Source organism: Juglans regia, chromosome 7, assembly GCF_001411555.2.
Source record: "Juglans regia cultivar Chandler chromosome 7, Walnut 2.0, whole genome shotgun sequence".
In the NCBI taxonomy this organism is placed as follows: Eukaryota; Viridiplantae; Streptophyta; class Magnoliopsida; order Fagales; family Juglandaceae; genus Juglans; species Juglans regia.
Genome location: NC_049907.1, coordinates 30,962,619 through 30,982,434, shown reverse-complemented (window position 1 = coordinate 30,982,434; position 19,816 = coordinate 30,962,619). Strand labels below are relative to the sequence as shown.

The following is a 19,816-nucleotide window of genomic DNA, read 5'->3' as shown; positions in this document are numbered from 1 at the left end:
AACTTTGGCGGTGGATTGGATTCAGGACATTGAGGAGATTTTGCGAGTCCTAACCTGTACTGAGGAGCAAAAGGTGGCATACGCCACATTCTAGCTTACTGGGGAAGCGAAGAGGTGGTGGATCTCTGAAAGGACCATCAGAGAAGCAGAGGGGACAGAGATAATCAGTTGGCTGCACTTCAAGCAGATCTTTCTCGAGCGCTTCTTCCCTAACTTATTCCGTGAGGACAAGGCTATGGAATTTGCCACCTTGGTTCAGGGAACAATGACGGTACATCAGTATGCTGCTAGGTTTACTGAGTTATCCCGTTTTGCTACTTATCTGATTCCTGATGAGGAAAAGAAGGCACGCAAATTTGAGCAAGGACTGAATGAGAAACTGTATAGGCGTGTGGTGGGTTTCCAAATTCGGAACTTCTCAGAATTGGTGAATAAAGCAACAGTTTTTGAAAGAACCCTTCAAAGAAGTGCTGCGTTGCACGAACAGAGGAAAAGGACTACTCCTACTGGGTACCAGTCTGGCATGGACCAGGGACCATGGAAAAGGAGGAGTGAAGGTAGTAGTTCAGGAAAAAGGCCAGTTCAGAGTAATCAACAGCCCTACCAGTGTAGGACATGCAATCAAGTGCACTCTGGAGAGTGCAGAAAAGGGGCGGGATTGTGTTTTCGTTGTGGCAAATCAGGACACTACATCAGGGATTGCCCAATGCAAAATAGGAGCAACCAGACGTTCATACCGCATCCTCAGAGGAATGAAGTATCAGCCTGGGGCAGCAATCAATGTCCTACTGCGCCTGCTCGAGTTTTTGCACTGACACCTGGAGAGGTTGAGGGTAGGAATGACGTGATCACTGGTACGACTCTTTTGTTTGGCTTTAAGGATTTATAATTTCTATTATTTTTCTTTTCTTTGATTGGTTCTGGTTAAGACTTTGAATATTCTTGGTTCATGGATGAGTTTGAATGTGATCACAGGTACTCTTTCTTTGTTTTCTAATAATGCTATTGTGTTATTTGACTCGGGAGCGACACATTCTTTTGTTTCCACGACGTACTCTAAATTTTGCACTTTAGATGCTGAAAGGTTGAGGAACAGGTTAGTGGTTGCGACCCCAACAGGGAATTCTGAAGTCTGTAGTGAGATGTTACCTGGATGCCCTCTTTCTATAGAGGGAAGACTGATGCCAGCAGATTTAATAGTTTTCCACATGGTTGGGTTTGATGTAATTTTGGGTATGGATTGGTTGGCTTCCTACCACGCCAGTATTGATTGTGCTAAAAAGGAAGTGGTGTTCAGGCCCCCTAATGAAGGTGAATTTCGGTTCACAGGGTCGAAAGTGAGGTTGACTCCACCCATCATTTCTGCCATTTAGGTAGGAAAACTGTTGCGTGATGGTTGTTAGGGATTCTTAGCCTGTGTGGTTGAAGCACCAAAGGAAGAGTTGAAGTTGGAACAGATACCTGTTGTGAGAGATTATCCAGAGGTCTTCCCTGAAGATTTATCGGGACTTCCACCCGAGCGGGAGGTAGAGTTTGCTATTGAGTTAATTCCAGGCACGGCACCCCTTTCGAAAGCACCTTATCGCATGGCGCCGTCTGAATTAGCGGAACTCAAAGAGCAGTTGCAAGATTTGTTAGACAAGGGTTTCATTAGGCCCAGTGTTTCACCTTGGGGAGCGCCAGTTCTTTTTGTGAAGAAGAAGGATGGATCGATGAGAATGTGTATCGATTACAGGGAACTTAATCGGGTGACCATAAAGAATAAGTACCCGCTACCCCGTATAGAAGATTTGTTTGATCAGCTTCAGGGTGCTCAAGTATTTTCAAAAATTGACCTTCGATCGGGTTACCATCAGTTGAAGATCAGAGCTGAAGACGTGGCTAAGACGGCGTTCAGGACCCGTTATGGCCATTATGAGTTTTTGGTCATGTCTTTTGGCCTGACTAACACCCCAGCAGTATTTATGGACTTGATGAATAGGGTGTTCCATGAATTTTTGGATAAGTTTGTGGTTGTCTTTATTGATGATATACTGATATACTCCAAAAGTAAGACCGAGCATGAAGAACATTTGAAGTTGGTACTTGGGACACTCAAAGACAAGCAGCTGTTTGCTAAGTTGAAGAAGTATGAATTTTGGCTTGATTCAATCACATTTCTGGGGCATGTAGTTTCGAAGGATGGTATTTCAGTAGACCCAGAAAAAGTGGAAGCAGTGGTTAATTGGTCGGCACCGAGGAATGTTCATGAGGTTAGAAGCTTCTTGGGATTGGCGGGGTATTACCGTAGATTCATTGATGGGTTTTCCAAGATAGCAGTTCCTCTCACTGCACTCACCAGGAAAAATAATAAGTTTGAATGGACAGCAAAGTGTGAAGAAAGCTTCCAAGAGTTGAAATAGAGATTAGTGACAGCTCCGGTGTTAACAGTTCCCACAGCTAGAGGCGGATTTGTTGTCTATAGCGATGCTTCTAGGCTTGGTTTGGGGTGTGTACTGATGCAACATGGGAAGGTTTGTTAGGGACCCCGGTCTAGTCCCTAAACACTTGCCTTGCTAAGCCAATAGTAACCTTGAGGTGACCGAGTCCAAGTCCTTCTCTTGCTTGGTCCACGTCCAAAAATGGTCAAGATGACCAATGTGCCAATATGGGGTTGTGTATTTCGGCTAGTAAGAGTATGGGATATTGGGGGTTGGATGATGTAAGTGTAGGGTAGAATGATGGAATGATGCACGGCTATGGGTGTATTAGGGTTTCCCGAAATGGATGATGAGGTGGGTGGCTAGGGTTTGCTAGAAGTGGAAAGAAGGTGGGGCGGCTAGGGTTTGCCGAATATGGAATGAGGGTGGCGGCTAGGGTTAGCTCAATATGGTAAGAGAGTGTGGTGGCTAGGGTTTGTCCTAAATGGAAAGTAGGTGTGGCGGCTAGGGTTGTTCAAAATGGGATAGTGCCGAAATTAGGAAAGTTTCCTAATTGTTTGGAATAAATATGGAAGGTATTATGGGTGGTTAGGGTTGGCCAAATATGGAATGAGGATGGACGGCTAGGGTTTGCCAAATATGGAATGAGGATGGGCGGCTAGGGTTAGTTCAATATGGTAAGTGTTTGTGGCGGCTAGGGTTTACCAAAATGGGAAAAGGATGGGGCGGCTAGGGTTTGTCCAATATGGGAAGTGGTGGTGGTGGCTAGGGTTTCCAAAGTAGGATATGGAAGGTGATAGCTAGGGTTGCCGAAATGGAAGAGGGTTGGGATTAGGAAAGTTTCCTAATTGTGTTGGATGAAGAAGGAATGTAGTATGGTGATTAGGCAAGTCCCAATAAGGCAAGAGATGGCCGAATGGGATTTGACTTACCAAAGATGTGATTTCGGCTAGGGCAACAAGAGGAATTAAATCAACTTATGGAAAGTGACTAACACCTTTGTTGGTCGAAAATTATGGTTGCAAGGATTGAATAGCCGAAATGAATGGGGATGAAGTTAGGAAAGTTTCCTAAGTGTTTGAGCTAGAAATGGAAAGTGTGGTGAATGGATTAGGCAACTCCCAATATGGCAATGGATAGCCGAATGGGATTTGTCTTACCAACTTGTATTCGGCTAGGGCAACACAAGAGTTACTTCAACTTATGGAAAGTTGAATAACACCTTAGTTGGCCGAAATTGACAATCAAATGGATTGAAAGAGTAAAAATGAGGAAGAACTTCAAGAACAAATATGAACCTCCAAGAACAATATATAGAACACTATTGCTCTTAGATAAACAAGAATCAAACAAAGAACAAATAAACAATCAAGCCTTGATTCACGTATTGCACAAGGAATGATTAAACTCATAAAATAATAAATCAATTTGGGATTCACGGATTGCACCCAAATTGCCCAAGTGCTCTTGCACCGAAAATGATAAATCAATTTGGGATTCACGGATTGCACCCAAATTGCCCAAGTGCTCTTGCACCGAAGATGATCTCTCAAACAATGTTCTCTCTCTAAGAGTTTTGCCAAAAGATGGGAATGTAATGACTAAGGGTCCTATTTATAGAGAATACAATTTGGAAACCCCCAATAGGTCCCTTGTAAAGTAAATAATTAAATAAAAATAACTAATTAAAAATAACATAGTGGCATGGGTCAAGTTGACCCATGACATGCATGAGCCCATGGGTGGGCTAGGTTGGCTGCTGGGAGCTGGCTGGCAGGGCCCTGGGCTGGTCTGGGCGTGGGCAGGCTGGCATGGCCCAGGCAGGCTGCCTGGGCGCTGGGCGCTGGGCGCTGGGGCGCTGGGCCTGCTGGGGCGCTGGGGCGCTGGGGCGCTGGGGCGCGCGCGCGCTGGGCGTGCGCGCGGGCCTGTGCGCGCAGGTGTGGGCGCTGCGCGCTGGCGAGGCGTGCGCGCGCGGGGCGCGCTGGGCGTGCGGGGCGCGCACGCTGGGCGTGCTGCGTGCTGCGCGCGCGCGCGGCATGCGTGCTGTGCGCGCTGGGCGTGCTGGGCTGCGCGCTGGGCGTGCGGGCTGCATGCTGAATGGGCTGGTTTGGTCACCAGCCCCCTTGGGCACCCTGGGCATGTCAAGGCAGGCCCCACGGCATGCCCCTAAGGCTATTTTGGGGTTCTCTAGCCTTGTCCCCACATGGCTAGGGCCTTGGCCATGGGCCACTAAACACGGGGTTCTATCAAGGTTATAGCTTATGCCTCACGCCAATTGAAAGTGTATGAGCAGAATTATGCCACTCATGATCTAAAACTCGCGGCAGTTATTTTTGCACTTAAGCTTTGGAGACATTACTTGTATGGGGAAAAGTGCAAAATTTATACGGATCACAAGAGTTTGAAGTATTTCTTTACCCAAAAAGAATTAAACATGAGGCAAAGGAGGTGGCTTGAGTTGATCAAGGATTATGATTGCACCATTAATTATCACCCAGGCAAAGCTAATGTTGTAGCCGACGCTCTAAGTAGGAAGTCAGTGGGATCGACAGTTGCAGCTATTACCACTCAGCATAGGTTGCTAATGGATTTAGAAAGAGCCAGTATCGAAGTCATTGCTAGTGATACAAATGCTTTCATGGCCAGTTTAGTGGTTCAACCTGCTTTGATAGATAGAATCAAAGCTGCTCAGAAAGTGGACTCAGGGTTGGTGAAGTTAATGGAAGGGATCGGAAACGAGGACAAACCTGATTTTTGTGTTTCCAAGGATGGAATTTTGAGGTTTAGGGGTAGAGTATGCATACCTGCTGATGATGAACTAAAAAGGTTAATTCTTGAAGAGGCACACCGTTCTTTGTACACTGTTCACCCAGGGAGTACCAAGATGTATCGGGATTTGAGAGAGTCCTTTTGGTGGAATGGCATGAAAAGAGAAATTGCTAAATTTGTAGAACAATGCCTGACTTGCCAACAAGTGAAGGCGGAACATCAGAGACCTGCAGGATTATTACAGCCACTTCAGATTCCAGAGTGGAAATGGGAACATATCTCCATGGATTTCGTGACAGGTCTACCAAGGACCGTAAGCGGGCAAGATGCTATATGGGTGATCGTGGATCGCTTAACGAAGACCGCCCGTTTTGTGCCCATTAAAGTTTCTTATAAACTAGAGAAACTAGTGGAACTGTATGTACGGGAGATAGTGAGGTTGCATGGAGTACCGGTATCCATTGTGTCAGATAGAGATCCTCGTTTTACCTCTAAGTTCTGGCGAAGCTTACAAGAAGCAATGGGTACTCAGTTAAGTTTCAGTACTGCTTTTCACCCTCAGACAGATGGACAATCAGAAAGAACTATTCAGATTTTAGAAGACATGTTGAGGGCATGCTTAATGGATTTCAAGGGATCTTGGATGCAACATTTACCATTGGTTGAGTTTGCATATAATAATAGTTTCCAGGCTAGCATTGAGATGGCACCTTACGAGGTTTTATATGGCAGGAGATGTAGATCTCCATTGTATTGGGATGAAGTAGGTGAAAGAAAACTTCTTGGGCCAGAGATTATTCAGCAGACCACAGAAAAGATAGATACCATTCGGGCCAGAATGAAAGCTGCTCAAAGCCAACAGAAGAGTTATGCAGATAAACGCCGCCGTCAGTTAGAGTTTGAGATTGGAGATAAGGTATTCTTGAAGATTTCACCAATGAAAGGAGTTATGAGATTCGGAAAGAAGGGTAAGTTGAGCCCTAGATACATTCAGCTGTTTGAGATTCTTGATCGGATTGGACAGGTGGCGTACAGGGTGGCTCTACCACCAGCGTTCTCGGGAGTGCATAATGTGTTCCATGTGTCCATGTTGAGGAAGTATATACATGACCCCACTCACATCATAGATCATGAACCCTTGCAGATTCAAGAAGACATGACCTACACCGAGGAACCATTATGGATTCTGGACAGGAAAGAGCAAGTGTTGCGGAATCGAACTATTTCCTTGGTTAAAGTATTGCGGAATAATCATGCTACTAATGAAGCATCATGGGAATTCGAGGAAGAGATGCGAGTCAAGTATCCTCACTTGTTCGAAGAGAGCTCTTATAGCTTGTAGTGAATTCCGAGGACGGAATTCTTGTAAGGGGAGGAGGATGTAAGGCCCAGTTTCTTCATCAGTGGCCCGGATCAGTGCGTGAAAATGGCCAAGCCATTTTAGTGTCTAGTGAGACCACCGAGCGGCGTCGTTTTGGGAGGTATGAATATCTCCTCTGTTTTTCATTTCTTTCTCCCATCTCTTCCGCAGTTTCAGTTTCTCCCGCACCTCTCTCGTGCACGTCTCTCTTTTCTTTTCGGTTTCATCTTTATTTCCAGTTGTTGGCATTATTTTGAGGTTCCGAATCCCATGCCCTAGACTTCCTCATTGTTTCGGTTTCTCTCTTGCGCTGCATCTTATTCCAGTGAGTTGCCGTCTGCTGCATCTCTGTTTCTTTCCATTTTTTTTACGTTTCTGTTCTTCCTCTACAAGTCAGGGAGCAGTACCTCTCATCCCTCCATTTTTTTCGTCTGGTAAGTGTTTTCTTCTCATCCCTTTAGGTTTCGGTTTCATCTACTGAAACTGTGCATAATCTGCTCCTTTGTTTTTGGTTTGATTTAATCTCTTTTTCTGCAGCTTCTGTTTTGGCCGTGAGGTTGGGTTGCGTTTTGTGAGTCTGGGTGTTGTGCGTGGTGAGTATTTCGGGTTGGTGTGTTTCGGGTAGGCATTGAAGCCTTTGCTGGAATTTCTCATTGCTGTAGCGTACTTATGCCGTTTCCTCTTCGAATTTATTTTGATTTTATCCTCATTTCTGCAGTTTGTTGTTGCCGTGAGTTGAGTTTGCTTTTCGTCAGTTCTTGGACTTCCGTGGCTTGTGATTCCTAGTTCTTGGTAATTTAAGTGAGTAAGCCAACACTTTGTATTAGAATGGTCTTAGAATTTTTTATTATTGGTGTTGGACGTTGGCTTTGGAAGGTGTTTTAGTAAATATTAAGATTAGTATATGTTATTTTGGATTGAATTTAGGGCTGTCCAGGTTACTACTTGGTTGACTTAGTAAACTATTTTTGCTATAATATGGTTTGGAATTGTGGGTTTTAATTATTTAGATGGAGGTTGTGTTATTTTCTTTTAACACTTAGTTTATATATTTTTTTTATGAATAGGCGACGAGATTGATAGAGGTCAATTTTAAGGTATAGATAATACGCTGCAGGAGTTAGGTAAGCGGGGTTCCTATGCTGGGTTTTATACAAGTTAATAAGACTGAGGTTGATTTTATGAAAACTTGCATAATTTGTGTTGTGTTGGGAACTTGTGAAAACAAAGATCAACCTCGGTCACTATTCTGCATTATTCATGAAATCTGTGTGAAAAAGAGAAAAATATGTTCTGACATGCATTGTGTAGACATGAGCTAAATTCTGTCATGTGGTTTCTGAAATCTGAAAAATGAGCGATATTGAGAATATGAAAAGTTGTGCATTTATTTTAAAAGATATTCTGGCTTTTGTGTTCAGTGTGTGTAAACTGTCTGATTCTATTTTGATATGACACCTGAAAACCTTTGGCATGGTGTACTTGTTTTCGTATCTAACTCTGTCTCTGCTTTGCTCTGCTCTGCTCTGTTATGCTCTGCTTTGCTTGGGTTGGTACCAACTTCTCTGTCTCTGAGTGCACCCACTTTGGAAACAAAGTGATTTTATTGTGGTCTTTCCTGTGTGCACACTCGGGGCTCCGAGAAGAATAAAGGGAAGATTTCACCTCTGTCTCTGCCTGGTTTGGCCACCGGGGTTAGCACAACCTTACCACGGGGGTGAAACATGGTCTCTGCTCTGTTTGATGCTTTGTTTTGATCTGATGATGATACTCAGTTTATGTCGTGCCAAAGTACTATGGATTTTACTTGTCTTAAAACCATCACTCTGTTATTTTGAAAATATGTTCTGTTCTGCATGATAACTCTGGAAAATATTTTGTTCTACATAGTCTACTTTATAAATGCTCATGTTTGCACGCTAGCATATGATTTCTGCTTACTGAGTTGTTGATAACTCACCCCCTATCATTATAATATTTTTCAGATGATGTGGTGAGTCCAAATGAGGACCTGGATTAGAATGCTGTTTGTGTTTAAGCTGAGGAGATGTTGGTAGAAGGACTTCTGGTGTTCTTGGTCTTAATGTCTTTGAGTTTTATTTATGTCTTGAGTTTAGTAAGATTTATGAAATATTTAGTTGGTTTGTTATGACTACCGGGTGGTTATGGACCCCTTTGATTTATTATTATTGCATTAAAGATTGTGTGGAGTTTGTAATGAGATTATTGAGAAGATTTGAGATTGATTTCATTTATGATGTTTTTGGAGAATTTTCTTTGGATGTGTTGGGAGACATGTTTATGAGTGACAAGTAGTAATTCTCCAAGCCACCCGGATTTGGGGCGTTGCACCCTATCTACATCAGACTCTCTTGGCTACAACTTTTGGAGCAATTTTCAGAAGGTGGAGTGAGGCCATCAAATCGTCTTCGACAAATAAGATTAAGATCAAACATCCATGTACGGGTTTACCTGACCAAACCGGTTGCATATCTTTTGTGGATTCAAATTCGAATAAGTAGATCATGTGTTCCCCAATCTCAACGAGAATGATTTCAGCGTCCAGTTTCAAGGCTTTTAGATCCACTATAATGCTTCTAAAATTATATAATGGATGTAAAAGCCTCTCTACTAATTACATGCTTCTCAATCATAGTTTTACCCACTAAGTAGTTCGTTCCTTCTCTGGCTATTGCTGCTTCAGTATCATTCTATTCAGTAAGAAATAGCCGTGCCCACAGATCAGTTATATCTTCCTCCATCAATTACTTGTTAGTGGCACCTGCTTGGTCTGGATAACAAAAGTCTCTAATCTCATCTCATCTTATTTCAATATCCAAACATCACAAACACAAATATTTTTTTAATTTCAAATTTTTAACTTTTTCAGCTAATCATTACAATTTTTCCAAACTTCTAAACAAAACACAAAAAACAATTCAAATTTTCCGAATATCAAAAAAAAAATTATATTTAAAAATTATATTATAACAATATTTTAACATTATAATATTTTATTTAACTTTTTCTTTCTTCTTTTTCAAAATCCTATAAAATATCTCAACTCAAGTCATTTAACTACTATTCACATATCATCTCATCTCACTATCCAAACCAGCCATTAATTTCATTGTCAGGAAAACACGAAGAAAACTATTTGGCCTAGGCAAACTCTGCCTTCAGTTTATACAACCAAGGAAAGACCTTCTCCCCTAAGAGCACTAGTATTGGACTAGTCAAATGACAGTTAAATCCAAAATATAGCTAAATTTTGTATAAATGAGCTGCATTGGACTAGCTAAAAACATTTAGATTAGATTTTGAGCTATAGTAACTCAAAACAAAAATCCAAAGTTGGCAAGGCACTGTTTACAGATCAAATCCATATTTTATTGACAAATAATCACCAATGGTTCCCTTTTCCCATGCTTTATACTTTCCTTTCTCTCTCTCTCTTTTTTTTTTTTCTCTTCTATCTCCCTTTCCCTCCCTTCCTCTCGAGCCCGATACCCTTTGTCTCTGTTTCTCTCCCTTTCTCTTGAGCCTGACAGTCACTTTCTCTCCCTTTCTCTTGTAGAGCTTCACCTGACAGTTCCTTTCTCCCTCTTTCTCTCTTCGTTGTCCATTGTCCTTTCGTTGGCCTGGGTGAAGGACCAAATAGCAGCCCTTCGTGTTTGTTCTACACCGACAATTGGCAGCTAGCTTCCTTCTGGCCTGTGCTACGACACCTTGTGTGGATCTTCGATCCAAAGACCTAGACTACCTCTCTGAGACTCTGTATTTTGGTTTGAATATATGCAAGGGTAAAAATTTCTGGAATTTCTCATTGATCTTACTTGATTTTGTGCTAATCTTTGCTCTTGTTGGATGTATTTTGCTGATTTTAGTGGTTGTATTTTAGTGGTTTCCTTTTGGGTTTGTATTTTAGATCAATGTCATTATATGTCACTCATTTCTAGATCAATGTTATTCTATCCTCATTGCAATGGATTTGGGTGTTTGATTTAGTGGATGATTGAGGAAATTCAAATTTGATTTGTGGCGGTACTCAGTCGAACTATGTAGGGCTGATTTATGAGCTAATAATATTTTTTCATCTTTGTAGATTGGAAAAGAAAAACTTATGTACAAAGATATGGAGAAGGCGAACTTCACAATGGAGCATTGTTGGTGTCTTTTGAGATATCGCCCAAAATGGCAGCAACACATCATAACCCTGTGGAGGAGAACGAGAAGTTGCTATAGACTCTGTGGTGGAGAACACAGAGGTTCTTGGTGAGAGACCTTCAGGCAAAAAAGTGGAGAATGAAAAGGAGAGCAAACGAAAGTTCCAGGAAGGCCATGATGCCGAGATCAACATGACCTTAGCTCGAATGACCGAGGATAGACACCGGTGCATGTAGAGTAGAGAACAACTGTGTTGAAGGTAGATCGCGGTAGATGTACAGAATTTTAACTAAAAAAGAAAAAGTTCGAGGCGAAGATGATGAGATTGGATCTTATTGGCATGAATGCCATGCAGCAAGAATACTTCCTTAATATTCAAATGGAAATTTTTGAGGCATTGAAGTCCCATTCCAGAGGTACATCTACATCTCCATCCACACCTTATGGAGGTGTGTAACTGGCTCGGCAAATTATTTTTGTTCTGATTTTAGTGACTGCCCAGCAACATGTGGCTAGGTAGCAACTAAGGTCATATTTTTATGGATGAGATCTAGTATATGCACAATTGAAGTGGCTTGTTTTTCTTTTGCCTTTGGAGACCTGGACATATTATTTTGGTTGAAATGGATAATCTGGTTTTTGTGTTTGACATGGATGATACACAACTTGTAAATGGATGAATAGCCTGTGGGTGCTTATGTTGTAAATTTTTAAATTTTTGTGGACTTGTGGTAGCGGTGTAAATTTAAACCGGAAAACTGGAAAATCGGTCCGGTCTAGAACCGGTTCTTGAATTATGCAAACAGGTCGGAACCGGTCCAGTTTCGGTTCTACGATTTCTGGGACCGGACCAGTTTGGGGAAAAAAATATAAAAATTAATATTTTATATATAAGTTTTATATATAATATATAATTATGTGAAATGTTTATATATAATATATATAATTATATATCATATATGAAATAATTTCATATTATAAATTATAAATTATAACATAAAATGTTAATCTTAAATATGAACATTTGTAATTTGTTTGATCATATGTTATTAATATAATTGTATATAAGATAATGTTATTATAATTTATAAAATAAAAGTTTAATCTTGAAGATGAGAATTTAATTGATCATATGCTTTAAACATAAAATATATATTTTAAATTATATTATATATAGTCTAATATATTATATAGCTATACTAATATGACTAATAATAATATATAACTATACTAATAGTATAATATTAATATTATTATATAGTCTAATATATTATATAGCTATACTAATATATAAGTTTAAAACTAATACTAAGTTTTTTACTAAAACATATTTTTTTAGTAGTGTAGATTTTTAATAGGAACAGATTTTTAGAACAGATTTTTTTATTAACAAATTTTTACATTTTAATGACAAACTTACATTTTAAAAAATTGAAAAACCGGGCCGGAAACTGGTAAAACCGAAGATATCGGTTTACGAGGCTAACCGGTGCGTAATCAGTTTTGGAAAATACAAAACTAGTACATACCAGTTCAGTCCTAAATTTTGTCAAAAACCGGACTGGACTGAACCAGTTACACCCCTAACTGGTGGGTTGGATTGCATTGCTTAAATAATTTGTATTTTGATTCAGCAAAGTGTTGGTGTTGGCATAAATTGCATTGCTGAAAGTGTTGTATTTTGAAATTATTGACAATGGACAGATATCGTTATTAATGTGTGTGATATAGACTGTGTTCTTGGACAAATTACTCCACAATAGACTGCATGGCTTTATTAAGTTCTTTTTCAAACTTTCATTAGTAAACAAGGCTATATTATGTCCAGATTTTCCAAAAAATATTTTTTGTGAAAACAACGGTATGTTATGTCCATTAGTAAACAAGGCTACATTAATAATAAACAAGACTATGCATAATATAGTACTTTTAATCCAATTTTTCAGACTAATGTAAATGTCAAATACATTAATGTCATAACAAACATTAATGTCATTTTAACAATAAAAATAGAAATGTTGAATAATAAAAGTACTAAAAATTAACACAGGGTATATGTGATTGTTGGGTGTGAGAAAGGATGGCAAAATGTGTTTATTGGATAATTAGGTTGATGAAAAAAATAGTTGGGAAACAATGATTTTAAGTAAAAATTAAATTATTAATTAATATATAGAGTGTATTTGTAAAATATAAAAAAAATATTATTAAAATACATAATATTATATTATTATTTTGACTTTGGGATAGATAGTCCAATGTGGATTAATATCTTCAATGGCTTTTGACTTTACCCAAAACCTCAACTTTTAGCCAAATTTTAGACTTGACAATGGCTAAACCATTGTCAATGCTCTAAGAGCAGTGACATTAGACTAGCCAAATGCTAGTGAAATATAAAATTTAGTTAAGTTTTGTATAAATGACTTGCATTGGATTAGCTAAAAACATTTAGTTTAGACTTTGGACTACAATAACTTCATACAAATTTTCAAAATTGGAGTCACTATTTACCCATCAAACCCATATTTTATTCACAAATAATCAATAAAACTTTATTAAATTCTTTTTAAAACTTTCATTAATAAACAAGGCTATATTATGTTCGGATTTTCCAAAAAATATTTTTTGTAAACAAGGTTCTATTATGTTCGATAATTAGGTTGATATAAAAAATAGTTGGGAAATGATAATTTTAAGTAAATATTATATTATTAATTAATATATGGAGTATCTTTGCAAAATATAAAAAAAAAATTACTAAAACATATTATTATTAAAATACACAATATTATATTATTATTTTGATTTTGAGATAGATAGTCCAATGTAGATTAATATTTTCAATGGTTTTGATTTTAGCTAAAATCTCAACTTTTAGCCAAATTTTAGATTTGACAATAGCTAGACCATTGTCAATGCTCTAAGACGAGAAACAGTAAACTACTAAACTCAATCTTATATTTAAACTAAGAAAGACCCAAAATATACAGAACCAAAAAATCTACATGATTTGAGAATGAAGAACTATCTCAAAAAAAAAAAAACTTTAATTATTAATTATTTTAGATTATATATTCATATTGATTAATTATTTTGAAATATTGGCTATTCTTGAATATGACAATAATGATTTTGAAAAACTCTAATAATATATGAATAGATTTTTTTTAATATATATATATGGTTTTTTTTTTTTTATAGAAAGTTTGAACTTCATTGCAAAGAGGTACTAAAGACTTCAAATCTGAGTACAAGATAATTGATCAACATAAATAACATGTTCAATAAAAGTAGGAACAAAATGCCACCATAGCTGCATTTGTGTAGTAGTTCATGCATGTCTAGCCAGATGATGTGCTGTAGCATTTTTGAGAGGCAACCACAATGCTGGATCTTACAATTCCCAAAGCCCTGCATTAGTCTTTTGATTTCAGTAATAACTGTTCGCATAGCTGTAAAAGAATTTGCTTCACTATTAACTTCCTCAACCAAATGTTTGCAATCACTTTCAGTCACAAGATTTTGGATGCCAATGTTTAGACAAAGTTGCAATCCCCTTGAAACAGCAATAGCTTCCACAATTTCTGGTTCAAAAAATTCCTCTTCCCCTCTAATTAGAGCCATAATAATAGAATCATAGGAATCTCTAGGAATTGCCCCAATACCAGTTTTATTTTGGTCAAAGAGCAAGGCTCCATCACAATTAAGCTTAAACCAATCAATTGGTGGAGGAGACCACCTATAAATCATGTTTTTGGGAGTACCATGAATCTGCAACCCAGACGTCTGCATGCACTTCTTTGAAAAAACAAAATCCATAACTTGCAGGGGTGGTAGACTAACAAGCTCATGGATCATCTTGTTTCTCCTATGCCAGAAACCCTAAGAGATCAAGATAAAGCAAATAAGTCCTCTGTTGATCCCTTTGAAAATACTTGCATTGCAGTAGCCATGAAAGAAGAAAACTAATGCATCTATTGAAAGTTAGAAAACTTTCTCACCTAGTATTCATGAATGGAAGGATAGAAAAATAATGCATGAGCTAAATCTTCACGACTGTGTGCACAAAAACAACAAACCCTATCCACATCCACCCTTTTACTAATAAGATTAGCCTTAGTGAGAAGTATCTCTTTGCATGCTCTCCAAGCAAAAAGCTTGACTTTGTGAGGGAATTTTAACTTCTAAAAACCATTCCAGAATTTCTTTGTGGCAGCCCCATAAGATGTTTCCCCCACATTTCCAGGAAAAAGTGACTTAAAAAACCTGTAAGCACTTTTAACACTAAAACAACCATTTTTTTCATGCTCCCATATTCACATGTCAACCTCATCTAAATAACTAGGATGTAGCCTCAATATTGCCTTTGTAATTTTTGGATTGAAGAGAGATCTAACCTTAGAAAGGTTCCACCACTGAGTATTGTAGTCTATTAGAGAAGCAACTTGTCCTTCCAGTTCCTCAATCATCCCAGCCTGTTGAGAATTGTGAACCATGATTTCCTTTCTCAACTCTCTAAAACTAGGCAGCCATACATCATTTAGGATGTGTATATTTCTTCCATTCCCTACATTCCATCTCCCACCTTTTAAGAGCAGATTCTCAACCTCTCATATTCTTCTCCATGCATAAGAGGGAGAGTTACCAAGAGAGGCCGCGAGCAGGTTGCAAGTTGGAAAGTACCTTACATTATAGATCTTATGGAAAAGAGAGCCCTTGTGTTGCAGCAGCCTCCACCCCTATTTAGCTAGCAATGCCATGTTAAAAGTTTCCAATTCTTTGAAGCCTAGACCCCCAACAGCTTTAGCGCTACACATCTTGTGCCAACTAACCGAGTGAATTTTCCTCTCTTCATTTTTTTGCCTCCACCAATATTTGGTCATCATACTCTCAATAACAGCACAAAGTTTAGAAGGGAGTTTGAAATAACTCATTATATAGGAGGGAATGGCAAGAGCCACAGCCTTGAGAAGTACCTCCCTACCCCCTTGAGAGAACATGTGGCCTTTCCAGCCTTGAAGTTTTAACCAAACGTTTTGCTTAATCTCAGCAAAAGCAATCTATTTGGATCTTCCAACAACAGAGGGCAATCCTAGGTACTTATTGTACTGCTGGATCTTATTAGTACCCCACATATTCATTGGCCCTTTTTTGTATTGCACCAGTGTTTTGACTGAAGACCATGGCAGATTTGTCTTGGTTAATGAACTGACTAGAAGCCTCCTCATAGAGTTTCAATACCTCTAGTAATTTGAGATTAGTCTCCACACTAGCATCACAGAAAATGAGACTGTCATCAGCAAATAGAAGGTGGTTCAGTTTTGGGGAAGCTCTACATACTCGAATTCCAGAGATTGCATTTGAGATAGCAGCTTGCTACAAACCAATTAGACTTTTTATGCATAACAAGAACAAATAAGGAGAGATAGGATCTCCTTGTCTCAAGCCCCTGGAAAGGATAATATGACATGTTGGAGACCCATTAATGAGGATTGAAAAAGAAGCACTTTGCACACATCTCATAATAAGTTGGATCACTCTATCATGGAAACCCTTTCTTTCCCTTCTTTTTTCTTCTTAGAAAGTGAATAACCTTATAAGCCACTAAGACATTATCAGTTATCAACCTACCAGGCAGGAAAGCAGATTGTATTTCTGAGATAACAGAAGGCAGCACTTGCTTAATTCTATTAGCAATGACTTTTGAGATCAATTTGTAAATAACATTACAAAGGCTAATGGGCCTAAAGTCATTCACTTTAATGAGATTCTTTTTCTTGAGAACCAAAGTTATAAAAGTATGGTTTACCGCCTGAGGGAAAACACCAGAGTTGAGAGCATTGAGAACTACAGTAGTGATAGAGTTACCAATTTTAGGGCCAAAAATTCTGAAAGGACAAAGGAGGCAAGCCATCAGGACCAGGGGCCTTCGAGGGATGCATTTCTTTTAAAGCTCCACACACTTCCTCTACATTGTATTCTTTAATAAGGTCTTCATTCATTTCTACAGTAACCTTGGTATCTATTCTGTCAATAACACCAGCAGCATTATGAGAACCAGCAGAAGTAAACAAGGAGGTGAACTGATTAATAATAGAATTATTGCAATGCTCCCCTTCATGCCAACTCCCACTTCCATCCACAAGTTTGACAATGTTGATCTTCTTTCTTCTTTGTGATGTCTTGGCATGGAAGAATTTGGTATTTTGATCCTCTTCAGCTAGCCAAAGGGCACGAAATCTTTGATTCCACATGATTTATTCCCTTGCTAGCCATGTTTATACTTCCTCAGATGCAGAACTTATATCTTTTGAACTTAATACTAAGGGATCCCTCTACTGTACAGACTTCAATCTCAGTCTTGCCTCTTGCAATTTGGCTTGAACTTTCCCAAACTTTGCTTTATTCCATAATTGCAGCTTAGAAGTGCAACCAACAATAGAATCCATGACTCCTTGTAAACCATTATGGCCTCCGTGTATTCTCTATGAATCTTGCACAATCTGAGAACATGCTTCTTCTCCCAACCACATAGCCTTGAACCTAAAGGGTTTAGCCCTTTCCTTTTAGTTTGAATTCCCATAACATCCACCCAGATTGGTAATTTGTCTGACTAAGAGGTAGAGCCATGGGATACTTCAGCCCTCTCAAACATATTACACCAAGCCAGATTTCCCAAAAACCCATCCAACCTTTCTGAAATCAAAGATGATTCCCCTCTTTTGTTGCACCAGGTGAATCTAGGCCCTCGAAATCCCAGGTCCTTTAGTTCACATTCCTCCAGCACATCTAGGAATTCCTTAATTTGATGGTCAAGTCTATCTCTTCCTCCCCATTTTTCTTCTTGTGAAAGTATTTCATTAAAATCCCCAAAAACAAGCCAAGCTTCTAAACTTCCTCTATTCAATCTTTTAATCAAGTTCCATGTTTCAATTATTCGAGAAACCTATGGTTGGCCATATATCCTAGTTATAAACCACTTATTTGAGTCTTCCTCTATTACAGCATCAACATGAGAGGATGAATAACTAAGAATCGCCAACTTAATATCTTCCTTCCATAAGAGGGCCAAGACCCCACTATGACCAACAGCTTCAACAGACAAATAGTTTGCATACTGTAATTTCACCCTACAAATTTCCATTTTTGCAGCTTTAAGTTTTGTTTATTGTAAAAATAAAACTTCTGGATCTTCCTTTATGATCAAATCAGAAAGAGTTCGAATAGCACGAGGGTTCACAAGCCCTCATGTATTCCAGTTTAAGAGCTTCATTACTCTCGGTGGGGCTGTTCAACAGCCACCACCGATGATAGTTGAGAAATCTCCACATCTTCCTCATTCAGTTTAGCCTTATTCTTTAGCCTTTTTGACACTCTAGGGGCCTCACCACCACCAATTTCAACTGTAAGTCTTTTAGAACTAATAGCAGCATCAAGACAGATGATGCCATTGCCCTAGGATCTTGCAATACGCTTCCATGTTCGAGTTCTATGATGTTGTTGATTAAGCATGTGCATGGGTGGAATTTCTTCATTCCCTCCAACTGGTATACTCAAACACTCCTCTTTGTCAATGACTGAAATACCGCCATACGAATCTACATTTTCAAAGGCCTTCTTCAAACAGTTACCATTTAAACTTCCTGGTTTATCGGCTAAAATCTCTCCATAAACAAACCCCAAAAATTACTCCTCATGATTATCAGTTTGAAATAATGGCTAGGTAATGGAAGGATTAGCATTAACTCCGAGTTTAATTGGTTCCTAGTTTTGCGTAGAAACAGAGTTATCCATCATAGTTGCAATTTTTTGGATATTCACTATATCTACGGCAGCCACAACAGGCTGCTCCGATGACCTCCTCATCTCTTACTGCTGGAAGAAACAACTTTGCATAGCACTCCCATCACCTCCCAGATTCCTTACTCGCAGCCATGGCCCATAGGGAAATTCAGAGACATTCAGATTAGCCATAGATTCAGACCAACGCTCAAAGCCACGATGCAAATGCCCCAGCAATCCACATAAGTAGCATAGATTAGGAAAATATTACCCAAATGGGATGAGTAGATCCTACACGTACTTTCTTACCATGTAACATAGCTTTCGATACATCCATGCATACCTGGATGCACATAAATTCTCCCCATGCCAATTCATCCTACTCAAGATCCACTTCAATCACCTTTCCCAAAGCATGACCAATGCCTCTCCCCATAGTAGAATTATAGACCATGACTGGAAGGCAATGGATACGAACCCAGAAAGAGCCTCTGTTAAATGAACTTGATGTGTTTGTTTAAGCCCCTCCACATCACTAGTCAAAACAAGTTGCTTACCAAACAACCATGGTTCATCTCGTTTAACACGATCTTTAGCCTTCATATCTTCAAACTAGCGATAAGCAGAGTGGGATTCAAGTCACGGATGGTGACAGCCTTAACAGGACGCCATACCTTCTTCATAGTCGATTTCAATGCTTCCTCGTTAAAATGCTTCGTTGTTAGTAACTTGAATAACAAGCAGCGTTCAGCCCTAATCAAAGCATCTCCCACCGAGTTCTCCTCCACAACAATCACCTCTTCCTCTTGTTCCTTCAACGACAGACGGGCACACAAGTTCTCAATGTTGTGATCCATGCTAAAATAGCATTCACAGAGAAAAACCTAAAAATGGGTCATCAAGATGACCATGCAAACCTGCACTCGGCAGGAGAGAAAACCTCTACGTTGCGAGGAGGTTTAAGAATCTTGCTTTCTAAAGTTTTGAAATCTCTTATATATATATATGTATATATGCATTTTTCAATTAAATAACCAATTCTTGATGATTTTCGTAAGCTTTTATTCAAGTGGTTTTATTCATGAAATTGTTAAATTCAAGTGGCTTTAACTCATCCTGTTCATGGTACTCTTGGTCATACATACAGAATACTAGGGCTGTACAGAAAATCGAAAAACCTGCTAAGACTGACTTAGACCTGCCGCCGGAGCTCGGAACAGGCCGAAACCGGCAGGGAACCAGTCGGCCGTCGGTGGTAAATCATCAAAACGGGCGTCGGCCGGTTCGGTCGCGGTTTGAACCAACCAAAAAACCG

General features: G+C 39.2%; 1 protein-coding gene across 1 annotated transcript; it reads left to right on the top strand.

The window, feature by feature from the left end:
• Positions 1 to 265: 265 nt before the first annotated feature.
• Positions 266 to 2,499, top strand: LOC118348921. Its single transcript, XM_035691496.1, has 4 exons — positions 266 to 854; positions 1,075 to 1,337; positions 1,404 to 1,682; positions 2,431 to 2,499. The coding sequence occupies exons 1-4, from the start codon at positions 266 to 268 to the stop codon at positions 2,497 to 2,499; spliced, it is 1,200 nt and encodes a 399-aa protein (XP_035547389.1).
• Positions 2,500 to 19,816: the final 17,317 nt, after the last annotated feature.